At 43.9% G+C, this 20705-nt stretch overlaps 1 protein-coding gene across 1 annotated transcript; it reads left to right on the forward strand.

Moving 5' to 3' along the window:
- Nucleotides 1-12199: 12199 nt before the first annotated feature.
- On the forward strand, nt 12200-15112 carry LOC133920351 (WAT1-related protein At1g21890-like). Its single transcript, XM_062364967.1, has 5 exons — nt 12200-12543; nt 13526-13588; nt 13681-14197; nt 14289-14440; nt 14596-15112. The coding sequence occupies exons 1-5, from the start codon at nt 12353-12355 to the stop codon at nt 14834-14836; spliced, it is 1164 nt and encodes a 387-aa protein (XP_062220951.1). The 5' UTR covers nt 12200-12352; the 3' UTR covers nt 14837-15112.
- Nucleotides 15113-20705: the final 5593 nt, after the last annotated feature.

Here is a 20705-nt window from a genome sequence, read left to right on the forward strand (position 1 = left end):
ACTAAAGTGATTACTTTTTAATAAAATATTATTATGATAAAAATATTACTGCGAGACTAGTCATACAATTAGCATGAACCATATTACTAGTTCAAATTAATGAATTTCTCCTCAGACTTTTATGGTTACGAACAATGTATTCCCTTGATCTTTGACTCTGAAAATCCTTTGGCAGTTCGTTTTCTCCGCGAATGACCTAGATCATCTGCTAAGCAGTCGTTACTGCGACGATCCAAGCCAACACGGGTGGATGAGATTGGAGCAAAATATTGTAGTAATAACCTCCTTCGTTATTGGTGCTTGGCTGACAGTGATAATCGATTTTTGAATCGATATTTTTTATTGAAAAAAACATTTTTTTCCAGTGCAGCACCCCCTCACGTGCGAAATACATGTTTGTGTGTCTCGTGATACTCAAACTTAGGATCTTTCAGCTCGCATGATACGTTATTACTATTTCAGCATAGAAATACCAGTGATAATATTTTTTTAATCCTGGTTTCTTAAAACTTTATTATGATTATTTGAACATTTAAATGACCTTAAATTTAAAAATGTTTAACTATAAAGTTGTAGATCTCACCAATATTATAATTTTTATATAAAGTTTATCACATACGACTTGTATAAAAAAGTTATTAATTTCTTAAGACAAACTATTATCTGTTATCACTGCTTGAGAAAGGATATTGTTCCTAGTCTTCTCGAGTAGTTGGCCCTCTGGCCGGATCCTTAACCACGGTGGTCCATTCATCGATCATGGCGGTCTGTTCATCGACCACGTGATCAATCAGTCTGTTTGTGGCAATCGATCATGATAACTTTATTACTCTACATGATATGTACTTATTATCATTACCGGTTCATAATATGAGCCGGTAATGATACCTATTATTACTGTTGATTTATAATACGAACTGATAGTGATACTTGATGAACTATCATTGCTGGTTCGTAGCACGACAGTGATAGTCAAGTTTCACTGTCAATTCTTTTCAAATGAACTTTTGTGTCGATACTTAATATGAACCAGTAATGATACTCCATCATTGTCGAGTCGTAAGAAACCGACGATGATAGGTTGATATATAAGACTTATTCTGTAAGTAGTGGGGAGGAATGGAGTTGGGCTCTTTCATCGTTCATTCGCACCATATTATTGAACTAAACAGAGATTCTGTTTGGATAATGAGAATGCCGAATGTATGCCAACGGATAAGATCATCGAAAAGAGTACTATTTTAGAAAAGCAAAGCCAACAAAAAAGCAGATGTTCCAGAATCCCAGTATCGAAGTGGCCGAGAACTCCAAATCAATAAGCAATTAAGCAAGCATGCAAACAATAGTTTAGGCTCATAGAGCATCTCAAAAGTCACAAATCATTTATGCTAATGACATCAGCTGCTGCATGTAAGCATCGGCTTTCAGCTGGGATATTCGTTGGCTCTCCGTTAGCCTCATGTGACAAGGTTAGCATTATCCTCCATTAGTCGATCTGAAGTTTAATAAGAACCTGCTGAAATCATTCTGAGCACAACTGATATCAAATGGGTTTCTGTTGTGGTTGCTTCAGTGCTGTCCATACATACATAGAAAAAGGCAGTATACAAGTCATATAGCTCGGCGAGACAGTTGTGCCGTTCTACAGGGAACAACGCACACTGGAGCAACTTAGCAATCGAAATATCTAAGACCTGTTTGGGCGATTTTTTTCTGATTTAAATTTTCTGTGAAGAGTGATTTTCTGTGAAAGTGATTTTGTGATTGAAAATAATTATCTAGTAATTATTAAAATATACTATATGGATGAAATGATTCTGTACGAGAAGTGAATTAGGAGAAGCTACTTTTCAGCTTTCAGCTTCTAAGTTATTTCAGAAAATCACTTTCGCATATTTCACTTAAAAAACTAAATGCTACTGTTTAGCATAACTCTTTTAATTTCAACCAAAAAATACTTTAAAAACTCTGCCAAACATACCTAATCGAACTCGGCTCCCATCGACTAGCCCGTCGATTCGAGTCAAGCTGCATGCATGCGCAGCCGCACCATGGCATTTGCACCAACTGGCCGGCGCACGTATTTTCCTATTCGTTCTCCCAGATATTGACCTGAGAAAAAGCAGTGCCAGTGCGTGTGATTCATGGCCAAATCAGAGGAGCAGGCGATGTGGAATGAACGATGCACCACGACTGGATTGCCTGCCAGTGCCGCGTGCATTTTTTTCTCTCCTTTTCAAGGCGCCGCGGCGCCGGTAGGAGCCAAAAGGAACACGATCGCGCTGCCAAAGACAAACTCATGATTGAATCGAACACTGTCCAACGTGGCAGAGAGTCAGACTCCGGTGAAGTACCTGAAGGTTTCAAGTCAGACCACAGAACGGATTGCAGCTTATATTATCAGATCAGATGGTCATCTTGGGAGATTAACCTAGCGTATTACTAGTACTAATAAGAATTTTTACGATGTAAATAGTACCAAGATTTTAAAAAAACTGACATAGAAATAAGATTTTAGCAGTATCAGCTATGTCAATCTTCCAGGTAAGTGACCTAGCCAAGTGGTGGCCGCTCCTACCCGGAAGAAAGGACACTGTCCAGTGTGCACACCACTGCATATATGTTAATGGCGCGACTTCTATAATGGCCTGGTGCCTAAATTCCTCTTGACTTGTGCTGTCCAGCCATGCAAGTTGCCCTAACCTGCGATCGAACTGAGCGCCAGAAACTCAGAACCGAAGCCGCGCGGCGACGCGGAATACAGCCAATAACCCGCTCAAAATGTGCCCAATCTGACGCAGATCACCAGACGCTCCTTTACACCTTTTTGGCCTTGCCTTTCGTAGGCGCGTGCAGATGTACACACATCGATCGTGGTGGCCAGGCCACCAGTAATCGTCGTCATCTACTCGACCCAGAGATGCACACTCCTACCTAGCTCGTGCATACCACTAACGCATGCCGCATTGGGAGTAGTATTTACCAAACCGGAGACCGGGTAATTAGGCAAGTAACTTAATTCTGTGGGGGGGGGGGGGGGGGACGACGAGGACGAGGCGATGAATCGATCGTTGCGTATCCTAACAGGAGCGCACCATGCCGGCACGGGCGCATCAGCATGCACTAGCTATAGCTGGCTGGCGAGCGAGCAAGCAAGGCCGGCGTGATTGCTTCCATTAGGTGGATGCGCTCCGGCGCCTCCCGTGCTCACTTCTGAAAAAGGCAGCACCCATGCATAGCTCCGAGCGTGGGAGTTGCGTCGCCACGATAAAATGAACTTTTTCCCATGACCCGTACCTAGGATGCACTTGTTGAAACAGGGTGCTGTGCGGCTGAACGTAATAATATTTGACGAGATAATTAAATTTCACAACTACAGAATAGACCGTAAATAACAGCTCATTGGTACTGGTTATGCAAGAACCGTCACTAAAAATATGTCACTGCTGGTTCTTAACATCCCATAACCGAAAAATAATTGAACCGTTAAGAACCAACATTGAAATCGACTAGTAGTACCGGTTCGTGTCACAAACCGCCACTGATACGGACCGGATCTGAAATTTCTCTTCAATGGTGTTTTGGCTCACCTCATATCCGTTTGGCTCTGAACGCTCCACTCCTTATCTCTTCGTCTCCTCCCTCCCTCCCTCTCCACTTTACCTCTTCCTCTCTTTCCCTCCCTCACTCCAGCCTCCAAGCTACTGCTCCTCCTCTGACCACTCCTCCAGCATGTTGTCTAGGTGCTCCGTGTGCTGCACCTCCCCTTCATCGTCATCGAGGCCGAGCAAGACCGCTTCCCATGTGCGAGGGGAGCGGCGGCCCTAGGAGCGGACGGCGAGGAGAGCAGCGACAACAGCGACGAGGGAAGCGGCAGTAGTGGCACCCCTAGGAGCAGACGGCGAGGGGAGCGGCGGCCCTGGAAGCGGACGACGAGGGGAGTGGTAGCCTTGAGAGTGGACAGTAAGGGGAGTGGATCCAAGGGCGGCAGCAGTGACGGCCTCGGGAGCAGACGAGGAGAGGAGCGATGATTGTGGAAGTGGACAGCGAGGGGAGCGGCGGCTTTGGGAGTGGACGACCCTTCTGCTGTGTGCTGTGGCGGCGGCCTTTGTGCCGCCGCATGGTTTCTTGTGCAAGGCCGAGCTGTGACACGACAACAACGGCGAAGCGTGCCAACGGTAGCGGTAGCTGAGCCGGTTTTTTTTTCTCGCTAGAACACCTATCACTATCGGTTCTAGAATCAACAGTGATAAGTACCGATCACCAGTGCCGAGTAAAGACTATCGGTTTCAAAACCGGCAATAATAAAGTTTTGAAATTGGCAGTGTTTAACATTCAAGACAGGCGGCAATGATGAATTCGTTTGTTTAACATTGACACAGACTAACTCTTACATCCAAATTGAGAAAGCTTTAGGCATGTCCAACAATCTACCCCGTGCCACGCTCATAACACGATTGTGGTGGCGGGCAGAGAGTGCTAGAGACAACTTAGGATGCCCCTTACGTACGCAAGGGATGACTCCATCACACGAGCCTAGATGGTGTACTTAACATTGGAGTAAAGTATTTTTTGAGAGGGTATATGGAGTAAAGTATTTTTTGAGAGGGTATATCAAGGACACACAACTTGTATCTAAGCACCTATCCAGGATCAAATCCATGTGATAAACACACCCCATAATGAACCCCGGGTGGTAGGTGCAGGGTTTAATTTACCGTTTGTCGGTCGGTTACCGAGGTCGAGCGGTAATCGAAAATTCACGATAACCGTGATAACCATTCGAACTTTGAATAAAATTTGGACAAAATTTATTTGATAAAATTTAAAATTTAAGAAAAAATTCGTGAAATTGACCTCTCGGTAACCGATCGAATTGGACTGGTTATCGAGCAATTTTCTCGATTTATCGAGCGGTTTTTTTGAATTTTCTGTGTTGTCGGTAACCGCTCAATTTTGTCAGTAACCGCTCGGTTTTCTCAATTTATTGAGTGGTTTTCTCGATTTTCAGTGAAGTTCAACAAAAAACCCAAAAATTATCTCAATCTTGTAAAATCACTAACTAATTCCTCTGAGCTTCAAATCAAATGAAACAAATTTTGTTGGTTTCCTTGTAACATGATCTACATGATAAAAGTATTTATACTCATAAAAAAGTTCAAATTTTCTATGAGAAAATGTATTTGTTAAACCAAGTTAAATGCATAGTTTACTCTTTGCTAATTCAAAAATCATGAAACTAATTTTGTTAGTCTTCTTACAAGATCCTATATCTTTTAAAAATACATGAACTAATGAATTAGTTATTGTAATATGCAGGATTGTGTAAATGTGTTGCGACTAGATTAATTCATAACTGACCCATCATATCTCAAAAATTAGTGAAATCACTTTTATTAGTTTATCTATACTATGATTTACGTAAAAATAATAATAGTAGGCACAAAAAAGTTAATTACAGTGCTGTTTCTTAACATATTCACTTTATGCTTGTGAACTTTGTAAAAATCATAGAGAAATTAATAAAACTCTAAATAAAGTGAAATCAATTTTAAAGATCCTCTCAAGATACGTCATACACAAGAAAAATATGTGTTTGCATGTTAAGCTTTTACTTAATATGAATTAATAACTGAGCCGCACGCTTCAACTTTTTTCTTTTTTTCAAACTTCCTCCCTATAGAATATGATGCAAACGATATTATTTTTTAAATTTGTTTTCACAGAAGGTCTTAGAATTATTTCTAGTCTTTTTATGATTTTTTTAGATTTTTTTGAATTTTTTTAATTCAAATTCGGTTACTGTTCGGTTTCTAAAACTGAGCTGAACCGAGATGCCCAGTTATTGCCATTTTAGTTGGTTACCGATGAATTTTTAACCCTGGGTAGGTGACGTATCTAGATGATCCTAGGGATCAAACCTAGATGGGCTGAGTGAAGCCACCTTGCACCATTCACCCGAGCTACAACTCAATACCTATTAAGGATGTGTGTTTTCTAGGACCTATTACAAAGTTGATGGCGACTAGGACAATGACCACTGACCAGAGTGAATAGTGGGACGATGATTGCATTGAGCATTACAATGAACGCTAATCACCACTACCTCATGGTACGTAGAAGCAATGTATGGTAAACCAATCTCGCTAAATCTAGTTGGATCCAGACACCGGTACGTACACTAGATCTGCGGAAACGACGAGGCGATGGAGTGCACCATAATGTTTGGATTGGGGGAGGATTGGGACGATGATGAAGTTCATGGAAAGAATGACAACGGCATTGTCAAAGAGTGAGAGACAATGTGTTTTTGACTCCTTTTGGAGTCGGCGAGGTGGAGGGACATGGGGAATGGGGAGAGTGGTTAGAGGGCAAGCCTAATTGGTAGAGCCAACGGAACACAAAAAATGTGATGTGCCGTGTATTGGAGAGGTTGTCTCTAATCCTGTCTCTAGGTGATTTGGAGAAAATAGAAACTGCACAAAAATGTCAAGAGACCCACTTTATCAGAAAGCCAGTGTTATAACTGTTCTCATGCCATGTATGGACAAGACACACGTTTTTTATCACTAGAAAGAGGCGATATTAGTTGGTTCATGGCCTTTTTTTGGGCAGAACATTTAGTTTTCAAATTAATCTGACGAAGGGAATAACATCATCGATGCCACATATCATCAGCTGATTAGCATGATCGATCGATAGTACTCTCTGTGAGGATCACCGGAGGAATCAGAGGAAGAAGAGATGGATGGAGCTGGTGAGTTCGCTCGCACTCAGACAGAAGAGCGAGGAAGAGTTAAAAGTTATAGCAATGTACAACCTGCCTCATGCTCTCATCCCTCACGCTATTTGTAGTCACGCCAGATGCCTTGTTGTCTGAGTATTGAGTAAGGGGCGTCCTAGCTAACTGACACTACGAGGGATATGCCGACCAATAGGGAATATTTTCTGAACTCTGGTCTATTGTGCAACTAGGTCCAAGCTCGCATGACCAACTCTTATTGGTTGCGGGGCCAGTCCTTACCTAACACATTTAATCGTATTTATTATTATCTACTCAAATATTTTCCTTCCCCAGGCACCCCATCCAGTGAACAAAGTCACAACCGGCGTGGTTAGACACTATCCCGTATTGTAGCATTAAATGCTACGTATGAGGCCTTGTGGGCCGGCGTAGCATCGCACGGCTGATGAGATAGGGTTTGCAAAATGATTAGGCAAGTGGATGGTTTTGCAGGTAGACTCGTGGAGCGTAAGGACATGATGGCTTGGCAGATGATCTTACGGCACACAATGATGGGACATGCCGCACGGCTAGGGGAGGCAGGTGTGGAGCCGTTCCACGGTTGGGACATGCACTCAAAGCTCTCATGGCAAGTTAGGCTCACCCGGTTCTCCAGGATATGACCCAAGAGTAGAATATCTAGGTAAGTATGAGTTTGATAATCGGGGTCCACTTGTAAGTTCTCCCTCTCTCTGATATATAAAGAGGAGATGACCCTATTTGTAAAGGAGGATTGGTAACTAATTCACAGGCATTCATAACAAAAAACACAGGACGTAGGGCTATTATCCTTCGAGAGGCCTAAACTTGGATAACCCCGGTATTCTTGAGTTTAACACACACACCAACGAACGCACACCTTAAGCGTTGTTCACGTGCCCTTCGACCGGTACACCCTGAAATTATTATTAGGGATTAACCCTCGACACTTGTGGGTCTAGCTGGTGATCCATTCTGCACTAGTCCATCGAGCATTGGGCTTGGGCCCATGCTTGCTTCACCCACACTCTTCGATTGGTTCGTGTCGTGTCTGTTCCTCATCCGAAATGGTGCATACTTGCTCTTTGTCAGATGCATGGTGCTCCTGGGAAGGTGTCGTGACAATCCCTCCTCCTTGAGTACCTGCTTGCCCCCAAGTGGTATTCTTCGCCATTGGAGCTGACCACATGGGAGGATGCAGAAGCGCTTCATCAATGCTTTCCCCATGCACCAAAGCAATACTGGATGAACCACGAGCCATCATTCTTCTCTGCAACACTAGTTCAAGAACCTGAAAACATTGGTTAGGTGATGGAAAAACCGGCGATACCTGATGCTTAGCGCCCTCTGTGACCTTCAATTGAGACACATAAAAGACCGGATGAATGGAGCTCAATGAAAGCAGATCCAACTATAAGCTACTGAGCCAATCTTCTGAACAACATAGTAGGGGTTGAAGTATTTGAAGGCTGGCTTATAACTTGTATCAACACTGATGATTGGACATATGGTTGTAGCTTTAAGAACACCATATCACCCACTAAATATTAGCGGTCCGATCGCTTGGGCCCGCGCTTGCTTCGCCTGCACTCTTCTGTTGGACTCCTAAACTCAGTTATAAATAGAAGAGTGCATCACACAGAATATTCATGCGTCATCTTCTTTCTTCATTTTTTAGGATCGCCAATATCATTGCCTTTACATTATTGGGACTTTCATTTGTTCACATGCTCAATTGAACGCATTAGTCCCTTAATCGCTTGTCGTCAATCATCAAAACCCACAACGAGGGCCTTGATGCGCTTTCAGGGGATCCATAGCGCCCAAACGCTTGCGGAATCGAGTGAAGTGGTGGTGGGTATCCAGGATATGCGCAGGATCATGTCTCTGATACCAGTTGTGAGGATCACCGGAGGAATTAGAGGAAGAAGAGATGGATGAAGTTGGCGAGTTCGCACTTAGACAAAAGAACATGAAAGAGTTCAAAAAGTTCAGAGTTACAACAATGTACAACCTGTATCATGCTCTCATCCCTCATGCTATTTGTAGTCGCACCAGATGCCTTGTGGGCCTAGCTGGTGATCCATTCTGCACCAGTCCATCGAGCATTGGGCTTGGGCTTGCGTTTGCTTCGTCTACGCTCTTCGGTTGGTTCGTGTCGCGTATGTTCCTCATCCGGCACAACGCATACTTGCTCTTCGTCAGATACATGGTGCTCCTGAGAAGGTGTTGTGACAACCCCTCCTCCTTAAGGACTTGCTTTCCCCCAAGCAGATGCATGGGGAAAGCGTTGACAAAGTGCTTATGCGTCCTCCCAAGTGGCCAGCTCAAATGGCGAAGAAGGCCCCGAGTACCTAGGAAATACTGGTCGAACCGCGAGCCACCATTCTTCTCTGCAACACCAGTTCACGAACCTGAAAACATTGGTTAGGTGATGGCAAAACCGGTATGTCACATCTTGATTTTCAGATTTCACAAATTTCTAAAATTTTCCAAGATTTGATTATAGGTTCAATAATTTGGATAGGAAAAATCCTATTTTCGAAATTGAAACTCAAATTTGATTAAGGATATTAATTGCTTGAATGCATTCATGCTGAATAATAGGCATCCAGGGTTTTATTTTGAGTTGTTGAGTTTTCTCTGGATTTCTCTGTATTTTATTTGAGCTCATTTGGATTTCATTTGAATTCTTTTGAGCAAAATTTTATTTCCAAAATACCAACATGTTTTCATAAGATCAAAATACTTTTATTGGCTTCTAATTTTTTCAAAACTTGTTGGAAATTTCTAGAATTTTTTAGACTTTATTTGGTATTTATTTGAATTGTATTTGCTTCATTTCTAAAATTCATAAAACCCCTAAATCCTAACCGGACCCAATTCTAAACCTAATCCTTTCTAACCCAGCCCAACTGGTCGACCCGCCCCTCTCTCTCCAGCCTAACCCATCGGTCGTTCCAGCCTTCCCTCCTCTCCTCCCTTTCCCTTCCCGCCTGGGCCGCGCCCGAGTCGGCCCACTCCCTAGCCTAGCTCACCTCTACGCCAGCCCGCTCAGCCACCTGCCGAATGAGACTTGTGCTGTTTTGCCTTTGCTTTACGCCCTCTCCGTCTCCGACTCAGTCTCACCGGCGCCACCGTGCCTTGGATGGAATCCGCCACCGTCCTGGAGTCCAGATCCTCCCCGAGCCCTCCTCAGGCCTATATAACTCCCCTTGCCCCTCGGTGATCGTGCAGGAGTCCTCATCTTCGCTTCCCGGCTGCTGGAGCCATCTTCCCGTCGAGCTTCCATGCGTCTCTACTGCCTTCACCATCGTCGAGCCTCTTCCAGAGCTGATCCACCCATGAATTCGCGATTTGTTGATAACGCTTCAGATCTGTTTGAGGGATTTCAAGACTAAGATTTCGACAGCATTGAGCAACAACAAGGAGAAGAAAAGTGTCCTTGATCATCTTTAACCTATGTTTTAAATATTTTATTTTACAAAATTGCATACAATGTTTGTCAACTTGATCGGTAGTCATCTATGTTAGGGTTTACCTAGTTCTTCCTTTACATTTCTTGAAACCTAAGTGGTAGTTGATATGAGTCTCTTGAGTAGAATTGCTTAGCCATGCTTTTGAAATATTATGAAGTGTCATATACATGTTTAGTGGACATATGCAATAGTGATGATGAACTTGTTTTACTAACATGGAACCCTAGGACTTGGGCAAGGAGTTGGTTTGATAATTGTGGTTTGTGTGATGGGCTTGTGGATACGTTCCAAGAAAAGGTGTTAGGTTTTGTTGGTTATTTTCTTGTTAGATAGTCTTTTCCCAAGTGTCACATATAAGGACTGGTTCGTGGAGCGACAACCCAAGAAATACCATACCAAATACGAGACCGATATGGGTAAGACTTAGTATATTAATTAGACACCTGGTTGATATTCGTTGGAGTACCAGAACCTAATTGATGGGTCATGCTTTGTAGTGATTCTCCTGACACGGATATCTCGACTCGTGGCTAAAAGTTGGATAACCTCTGCAGAGTGTAAAACTGTTATAACAGTCATACCCGCGGTTATAGAAGACTTGGATCCTCACATGATTAGTTGGTTATGGGTTTGGTTTAGTGATGGTTAGTTGGCTATGGTTTGCAAGGTGGTTGTTCTCGGATAATAATGGTTTGAGTCATATAGGCATATTCATTTAATAACCTTATTACATTACTGTTTTCTTTACTCGCATTTATGCAAATATACCTTGTGTCAGCCTACTCTTGTTATAAGCCCACATATCATTATTTTCCCCACACTTGTTGAGTACTCCATGTGCTCACTGTTGCTATCTCCCGCAGTACATATACTGCTCAGTAGAAGACTTTGAAAATTTTCAAGACGACGAACTGGTGTTCTAGGAGCGTATCTTTCGATCGGTGCCTGTGAAGTTGTGTGGTCGCCAATGTTTCTGTTCCGCTGTTGTCGTTTAGTAGCTATAGTTCGGTTAGTAGAGTTATTTAGGTAAAATCTTTGTGTAAGAGTTAAACGGTTGTAGGTTAAAATATTCTTTTGTTACTTCATCTATGATGTTTTTATGTGTGTTAAACTTTTAAGCACACATAAATCATACTTGGTTTTATCCGTTAAAATCGGGTGTGACACGGTGATACCTAATGCTTAGCGCCCATTGCGGTCTTCAATTGAGACACATAAAAGACCGGATGAATGGAGCACGATGAAGGTAGATCCAACTTACAAGGCACCGATCGAATCTTCTAAACAACACAGTAGGGACTGAGGTATTTGAAGGCTAGTTTATGACTTGCATGTGCCGACACAAACGATTGGACATATGGTTGTAGTTTTAAGAACACCATATCACCCACTAAAAATTAATGGTCCGATCGCTTGGGCATGCGCTTGCTTCGCCTGCCCTCTTCAGTTGGTTCTGTCGTACCTGTTCCTCATCCGGGACGGCACAGACTTGCTCTTGGTCAGATACATGGTGCTCCCGGAAGGTGCCGTGACACTCTCGTTAGTCGCGATGCATCATGCATGCATGCACATAGATGCTTGTCTGGTACTTGTCGGTAAAACCTAGTTAGGCAGGTCCAGCTAACTCCCACAAGCTATGACCTGACGGCTGATCATTCCCAGCCGCAAGTATTCTCCTCTTCAGGCAGCTGAAAAAGATATCTACAATAGGCTGTACGTGCGCCCTGCATTTTACGGGAAGAGCACCGGGAAAAGATGAGAGAGGAGAGAGAGGGGGGGGGGGGGGTGAAGTGGAATATTAAACAAGGAACATTAATTTAGCTAAGCCAGCACTGCGTGCAACACAGACAGACAGCCGGGTGCCTGTGACTCGGATCCATCGGTGGCTGCACTTGGCATCTCGGCTGATCAAACTTCGATAGCTACACTTGCTGTTCACTGATGCACAGTGTGGCGAGCGGCTATATAAATGGTTCGGTGAGCTCATTGCCTCCTCACTGCCGTAGCTTGTGCTGTGAAGAGCTTGAGCTTCCTAGCCAGGTCGAAGTGCGGGTGAGGAAGAAACGCTTGGAATTTAGCTGAGGATTACGGAGAGATATTATTCAGCAGAATGGGTGTGGGAAAAGTTCTGAGCGATGCGAAGCCGTACCTGGCCATGACCCTGCTGCAGGTAGGGTTCGCCGGGATGTACGTGGTCGCCGTGGCCTCCCTCAAGCGCGGGATGAGCCACTTCGTGCTCGTCGTCTACCGTAACATCGTCGCCACCGTCGTCATGGCGCCCTTTGCGCTCTGGTTTGAGAGGTATATACAATTTGCTGCTCGCGCCCCCTCCCTCTCCGGCCTCTCTGTCTCAAAATCTGTTCGTTTTCTTCCTCCATGTACGTACTACGTTGTGCTCCGTCTCTACCATATACCAGTTCGTGGTGTCGTGCTTCACGGACACGACGTATGCTGCATGCATGCGAGAGATACATCATCGACAGTTGAACCATGCATGCAAGTGCAGTAGGAGGAAAAACTTCGACATGCGCTTGACAGGATCGATGTATTTCTGTTCAGTTAGGAACTTAGCTAAGGCTATGATTTTGAAGTGATCGATCTAGCATTGCATCTCTTGCCCTAGAATTCGGGGCGACAAACTGATAGAAAACAAGATGGTAAAGTATCCCAACTTGTGAGTCGTGCACTAGATCCATGCATGAGGATACTTTGTTAGGTTCATCCATTTCGTCTTCATAATCGACAAAAACCGACATGGCATTTTAGTCCCTATCAGATGGTGCATGCTCCACGACCAGCACTTGCAGATCCTAATCCGGAAAAGTAGCATGTGTATTCTATTTCGCACCTGCATCCTGAACAAAAAGTATGTTCTTTTCGCAGCTTTCCTTGTCATCATGTGTTAAATCATAATACATACTGCAGAATCCAAAATTTTCACAGCAAGTTTTCATGATTTAAAATTGTGGTACGTGTGTCATGAGCTGCTTAAAGATGACCACAGTAGCCAATTATACACACGGCACGAGCCCCTGATTGGACATTGGTGGAGGGGTTGTCAAACCACCATGCCCCATGTGTGAGTAAAAATCGAGATCGACTACAGTGACTGTACATGACTACAGTGACATGCATGCAATTGTTTTCATGTTTTGTATTTGAGATCGTTGGTTGCATGCAAGGGTCAGCCGTTGCATCATGCTCTGTTTGAGATCTTCATTTCTCTCTCCATGATCCATGACTAACTCTGTGCTTAATTTTGCTCCAATCCGACGTGATGCAGGAACGTGAGGCCAAAGATGACCATCACCATCTTCTTGAAGATAATGGGGCTCGCCTTGCTTGAGTACGTACAAATAAGCTACGACTAATCGCACATACTTCTACACAGCTCGAGATCTGACGTGCTGTACATGCATCCATGTTCCGTTCATGCAGACCTGTGCTTGACCAGAACCTGTACTACATGGGTGCCAACCTGACCTCTGCCGGCTTCGCGTCGGCGTTGATCAACATCCTCCCTGCCGTCACCTTCGTCATGGCCCTCATCCTGCGGATGGAGAAGGTGCGGCTGCGGAGCGTGCACAGCCAGGCCAAGATCGTCGGCACGCTCTGCACCGTCGCCGGCGCGGTGCTGATGGTCTTGTACCACGGCCCCGTGGTGCAGTTCCCCTGGTCCAGGGGCCAGCACCACGACAGCGCCGGCGCCGGCGGCCAGGGCGCCGGCTGGCTCAACGGGACTATCGTGATCATTGTCGCCTGCGTCTGCTGGTCCGGCTTCTTCGTCCTCCAGTCCAACACGCTGCAGAGCTACCCCGCGGAGCTGTCGCTGACGACGCTCATCTGCATGATGGGCTCGGTGATGAGCGGCGCCGTCACGCTGGTCGCGGAGCGCCACAACACCAAGGCCTGGGTCATCGGCTTCGACACCCGCCTCTTCACCGCCATCTACGCCGTGAGTCGCGTCCCTGCATTCATAATGCTGTATAAGCACCGTCTTTCATTGACACTTTTCACTGAACTGTGCACGCGTATGCACGTTACAGGGCATAGTGTGTTCCGGTGTGGCCTACTACGTGCAAGGCATCGTGTCACGGCAACGAGGCCCGGTGTTCGTCACAGCCTTCAACCCCCTGTGCATGATCGTAACCGCCGTCATGGGCTCCATCATACTCAAAGAAGAGATCACTCTTGGAAGGTACAAAAAACGTCGTACAATCCACGTATATAATCCTATGTTTATATAGTATATTCAGATGAGTTGGTAATGATATGTATATAAATAAAAGTATCTGGTAATGATATGTGTACATTCAGTAGTGCTAATGCCATCAGCTTGTTTTGTTCTTCCAGTGTGATCGGCGCAGCGATCATCGTGGTAGGCTTGTACGCGCTCATATGGGGCAAGAGCAAGGACTACGTGAACCAGGTCGCCGACGTCTCAGCCGGCGGCTCCAAGGACGGAGCGACCGAGCAGCTGCCCATCTCCTCGGCGCAGCCCAACGGCAACGGCAAGCACGAGCTCGGCAATAACGGTCGCGGCGGCCAGCATGTCTTCGACGTCGAGACGCCGGCGGCCAACGGCCACTACTAGTACTCTAAGCAACTTCATCGTCGATCGTGCCCGCCCGTTCTAGACGCGTCCTGGTTGTGGCGGCCGATGGATCGAGTATGTTTGTGGTGCGATTTTTCTTCTTCCGTCTTGTCAATTTCTCCTAAAATTCTTGTGTGTGTGTGTGAGAGAGAGAGCTCGACAGAGAGATGGATTCTTACCTGGTGTAATGGACAGGGCCTTTACGTGTCCTGAGTGCATGCATAATCAATCAGTGAGTTTCGCTCTGCTTACGTAGAGCTGGAATTAATTACTTCACTAGTGCCTATTAATGCCCTGCCTTTGCTTAATGCGATCGACAGAGCTGATCGATCAGCTCGTATTCGCTCCCCTTTAATTCGCTTTGCACGCTTCGTGCCTCCACTAATCACCAGCTTTATGAATTGATGCCTGAATCGACATTGGAACCCAAAGATTTTTTTAATAATAGTATTTTATTGGAAAGTTATAAAAATAATAGATGATTTCTCGAAATTGCAAGAATAACATACTGTTACCATATCATATGGTGATATATACTAATCACCAACTGATTTGGTGACATATTGTGGGTACGACAACAAATGGGGCAACAGTTACGATAGATTTCTTATCGCCATATAGTATGGCAACAAACCTATCATCATATAGTACGACGACAAGATGCTTTTAATGCATCGGACGCGCGGCACACGCGACCACGCGCCGCACCGCCCTCGCCCTCGCCCTCGCCCTCGCCTAGGCGCCGCGCCGCCCCGCCCTGCCCACGCGCCTACGTGTCACCCCTGCGACCCCCGCAGTGCGCCTCACCGGCGGCCCATGCAACTACACACTGCCGCTCGACCAGGCAAGGAAGAAGGAGTCAGAGGAGGAGAGAAGGAAGAGGAAGAGAAAGAAAGAAGAAGGAAGCGGAGGTAATTTTTTTTTGTTTAATTGTATTTGTACAATTTTTCAAAATTAGTCAGAAATAGTCTAAGAAATTTAAGAGTATATTAAATTTTTTTAGAAATTACTTCCTCCATTTCGTAATGTTTGTCTATGGCCTTGGGAGTATCTATCTCAAATTGTTTATCCATTGCGGTAACTAAGGATGCTTTATGGTCTATTTTTCTGCTATGCCTTTGAGTGCATGCATGTATTTACTATAATGCTGGTAAGTTACTTGCTCTCATACTTGTATTGATTAGGGGTAGCATGATCATCTCACTGTATTTTTTCACTCAATTTCAGTATTTCTTGGTTTGTACGCAATGGCAGGCGTGGACAAATATTGCGAAACATAGGAAGTAGTTTAGAACAGTTTATAAAAATGGGACTAGTTCAATTTTTTTTAGAAATTAGTATAGTTGTAGTTAAATATGTAGCACGATTTATGAAATATTTTATATATTTGTGCGCTAGTTTCGAATGAACGTGATAAATTTTAGCAATTATAGTACCAATAAATATTTGAATTGGAGCTGATATAGGTAAAGTATTGCATGATTTAGGAATAATTTTCAAAGAAATATTAGCAATAATTTTTGGAATGTTAGTGTGATGTTAGTAGAAGTGTAGCGTGATTTAGAAATAAATTGTTAAAAAATATTAGCAATAATTCTTGGAATGTATGCGTGGTGTATGAATAATTAAATGTTAGGATGTCAAGGAATTAATAGACAATAATATGATATTAGAGTAATTAAATGTTAGAAATAATTAAATGTTGATTTAGGAATAATTTTGACAATATTAGTAGCAATAAAATTTAGAATGTCAAGGAATTAATAGACAATAATATGATTTTGCATAGATGTCGGGAGGTGATTTTTAGTGTGTATTATGGTGAAGGGTATGTTCAACAATGCGATAGTGGGGTAGACTTAGTAATTAATGGGGTTTTACTGTTACTCTAAATAACCCAGGTGAAATACGTCGTGGTCAAGTGATAGGGATGTTGCATGATGTGTTGTGAATTATTACGTCGGAGCAGCGTCTGCCATTCAAGGTTATGTTGCCTATGTTATTTGAGACTAGGTGGAAGTGGGTTTTACGGGAATATAAAAATACACCTCATTGGAGGCAATTTGTGAGGTTAGGATTGCAACAGAGTTTTGTCCATGCCATGCTTGCAGAAGCGACAACTTTAGATTAGGAAGTAGGCCCATCACATGCTGTTGGTGAAAATATTGTCAGTGAGGAGGTGCAGGAGAATGTGGTTCTGGAGGTTCCCTCGTGGACTAGTGCAACGGTTGAGGTATAGACATCAAGAGAAGAACGTAATGACGGGGAAGATAATCAGACTACGATGCATGCTGATTAGGGGGAGTGGGACGAGGCACTTGTGGACCAGATAGAGGCAGATAACAATGAGTTCCGCAAATTTATGGACTCAAGTGCAGAAATTCCAGAGGAATGGTCGAATTTTGCATTGGAGAAGTTGACAGTGGACGATGGACACGAGTCGTCATGGGCATATGATTTGTTCGTGTTGATTAAAGACCAGATGCTTCATGATAAAGTCCATCTGCAGCATGCAGTGAAGAGATGGTGTTTCTCGAAGAAGAGGGAGTTCAATGTGGTAATTTCCAATCCTCGGACATACGATATGAAATGTTTAGCTGAAGGTTGCACATGGTGAGTTCATGGATTCTTGCCGTGGTGTGACACTATATTATTAGCATTTATTGTTGAGCCGCATACTTGCAACTTGAGCCGACCTCTGATTATATTGCAAATGTGATGTACCTAAAGAATGTAAAGAAGACTAATATGTCCCCGTTTGGAGTTATGCATGCTAGCAACATAAGATTTGGGTACGAGATTTCGTAAGACATGGCACGGAGAGCGAAACAGAAGGTGTTAGAGAAGAGGTTTGACACATATAAGGATTCCTACCACAACCTAACGTTATTGCTAGAGGTTATTCAGGGTAGGAACCCGGGCACCTGCATTTCTACTCATGATTTTGTCAATCAGGATGGAGATCAAGTTCTTCAGCAGGCGTTCTGGTCGTTCGGTTGTATGATCGATGCATTCCGATATTGCCGGCCATTGTTGTGCGTGGACGGAACATTCCTCACAAGCAAATACAGGGGGCAGATACTCACATCTATCGAGGTAGATGGTGAGAACCATGTTGTGCCTTTGGCTTTTGCATTCATCGAACGTGAGTCTACGGATAGGTGGTTGTGATTCTTGCGGTGGGTTAAGAGAGGTATTGTTGATAACATGCCTAACATGTGTGTGCTCCACAATCGTTATGCAAGTTTATTGAACGTTATCAACACATTGTAGAGTGGTACGGGCATGGTATTGCCATGGATAGATTTGCATAGTTGTTAGTGCATGCGGCATCTTGGAGCAAACTTCTATAAATAATTCAGGAGCAAGAGGTTGATGGATCTTTTTAAGAAGCTATGCAAATAGAACCAAAGGATGAAGTTTGATACTCTATGGGAAGAGCTAGATAAACTAACTGGTAGACATATGGATAAAGTTTTGAAGAAGTCAGTTGTACCAAGGGAGGAGGAGCCCGAGGGCCTAGAGCCTTTACCACTTGAGCCGTAAAGTGTGACTAGGAGAAGGAAGGGTGGAAGGAGGGTTAAGTGTTTCTCCGACTGGATCAGACATGAACTATTGGAGAAATGGGCACTTATTGTGAATACCGATAGCTCACATTATGGAATTATGACAACTAACCTCGCCGAGGTTTACAATTGAGTAATGAAGGGGAATAGGTCACTGCCATTGGTGGCAATTGTGGAGGAGGTCACTCGTGGAACACTGTGGTATCTCTGTGAGTGTTACATCAAGGCCGCGCTCGATATGGGCAACCCACAAAAGATGTGCATGGAGAAGATAACATCATACATGGAAGAGAAGAACAAGAAGGGCCAATCCCACAGGGTTCATATTGTTGGTAACCGTCAGAACGTGTTCAAGGTGATGTTGCATGAGAAGGGTGGACTCGTTATTGGAAGACATGAAATTACAATGGAATGCAGGTTGTGGACAGCAGATAGCAAGTGCAAGTGCACATGCAACAAGCAATAACTGATGCGTTTGCCTTGCTCTCATGTGCTAGCTTGTTGCGCGAAGGGTATCATAGAGTCAGAGTATTTCGTGTCCCCATACTATCCCAAGGAAGCTATAGAAAGTACTTAGGTTGGCAAGTTACTTGAGTGATGAGTGGTAAAAGACTTCACGAATCCGCTTGAACAAGGTCCATCTTGGATTCCTAATCTAAACAGCAAGGTTGACACAAAGGGCAATGCAAGACTTGACATATCAGGAATGATATGGACTTAGCTGAGGGATATCGAGGCCACAAGGAGTGCCTGGTATGCAGAGGTCTACATTCAAGGGGTTAGTGTGATCAGTGTCTGATGGACACTTTGGCGTCAGGCGAGCAGGTTAGGTGTGTCCCGGTATGCAAGCCGAAGAAGAAGAAAAACCCTTCAAACAAGACTTGTATTTGAAACACAACGTGCATGTTTCCATATTGTATTACTAATTGTATGGTATCCTAAGTTTGTAATATTCATCAGACTATATGTTCAACTCTTGTAGTATTGTCACATTGTTGTATTATGTAATATTTAGATAACCTGAGTATGTGTTGTAATATTTAGACCATGTTGTAATATTTGGAGCAGGTATTATTTGGACTACTGAATAACCTGACTTTTATACCATGTGTTGGACTGGAATTTATTTCAACTTGTATCGTTGTATTTGGACATATCTCAAGTTATTATTCTGAAAAAATTGTTACTGCAGGTATGGCGGAGCTTATGCTGGTTGATCCAGTGATTGATGGTAAACATTGATCACATTTGAGAGACGGTGTCTTGCACTCCACTCTTCGCCTTGGGACAGCAAGGCCCATAGACCCATGCTAGGTACCCAGGTAATTAAAAGTTACATACGTTCCATACAAACAAAGATTGAGATATTACTACTTTCTAAATTGTTTGAACTGCAGGTTGACTGCAACTGGTTTGCTACTGTTCGTGAGACTAGTGCTCGAGCGGTTAGACAATGTCTTGCAGGGGGACTCGGAGCAGCTGACCTTTACTGGGAAGCATGGTTCCACTAAGGCTTGGCTCGAGCAGTTCCACACCATGCTATAGGGATTGGTGATGTCCTAAGAGAGGGGTGAATTAGGACACTTAGAATATATTCGACTCTAAAAACTATACAAGATAAACTTTTATCAAAATCTCTCTAAATGTGCTCTAGGTTTATTTAGTATATCTATTCTACCGATCAAAAGAGCTTGCAACTTATCTAGGAAAGTAAACTGCAAGTATGTAAATGCAGAAATGTAAATAAGGTAGAGAGAGCAACCTCGGTACAAAGATTTTTATCCCGTTGTATCAATATCATGAATACCACCCCAAGTCCACGTCAGAGCTCCACCAGGAATATGCTCTTGATCGCCAAGACTTTTCCGGTCACGGCTCTTGAGCCATCAAGTCACAAAGATAAGCCCACAACCCGGATGAGCCACCAAGCCACAAAGGCAAGCTCTTACCAATAGTCTCTCTCCTAGTCACTTATCGATGTCTTCATTTCAGAGCTTGAGTCACCAAGGCAAGGGTCGTCGCATCCCCGTACAAGCGTCTTGCCGCTGCTCCACACTAAGTCGGAGGGTCAACAAGTTTGAGCAACTCCGACTCAAGATACCGACGAGTCACCAAGACTCTAAGGTGCTAGCGTACCATCCGGTACAAGTTAGGATCACTCCTTGATCCACTATCTAGGCAGCAACCACCTATCAACACTATTTCTAGGCCTATAAGCACTAATCACTGATTAATCATGTGCTTAATTGCCTTAGATGATCACATTAAGCACTTTGGTGGCTTAGATGTCTTCTTAAGTGTTC

Source organism: Phragmites australis, chromosome 6 (assembly GCF_958298935.1).
Source record: "Phragmites australis chromosome 6, lpPhrAust1.1, whole genome shotgun sequence".
In the NCBI taxonomy this organism is placed as follows: domain Eukaryota; kingdom Viridiplantae; phylum Streptophyta; class Magnoliopsida; order Poales; family Poaceae; genus Phragmites; species Phragmites australis.

Coding starts and splice junctions, on each gene's coding strand:
- LOC133920351 (XM_062364967.1), top strand. CDS start 12,353: ATGGGTGTGGGAAAAGTTCTGAGCGATGCGAAGCCGTACCTGGCCATG. Junction 13,589..13,680: donor ATGGGGCTCGCCTTGCTTGA/GTACGTACAAAT, acceptor CCGTTCATGCAG/ACCTGTGCTTGACCAGAACC. Junction 14,198..14,288: donor TCTTCACCGCCATCTACGCC/GTGAGTCGCGTC, acceptor TGCACGTTACAG/GGCATAGTGTGTTCCGGTGT.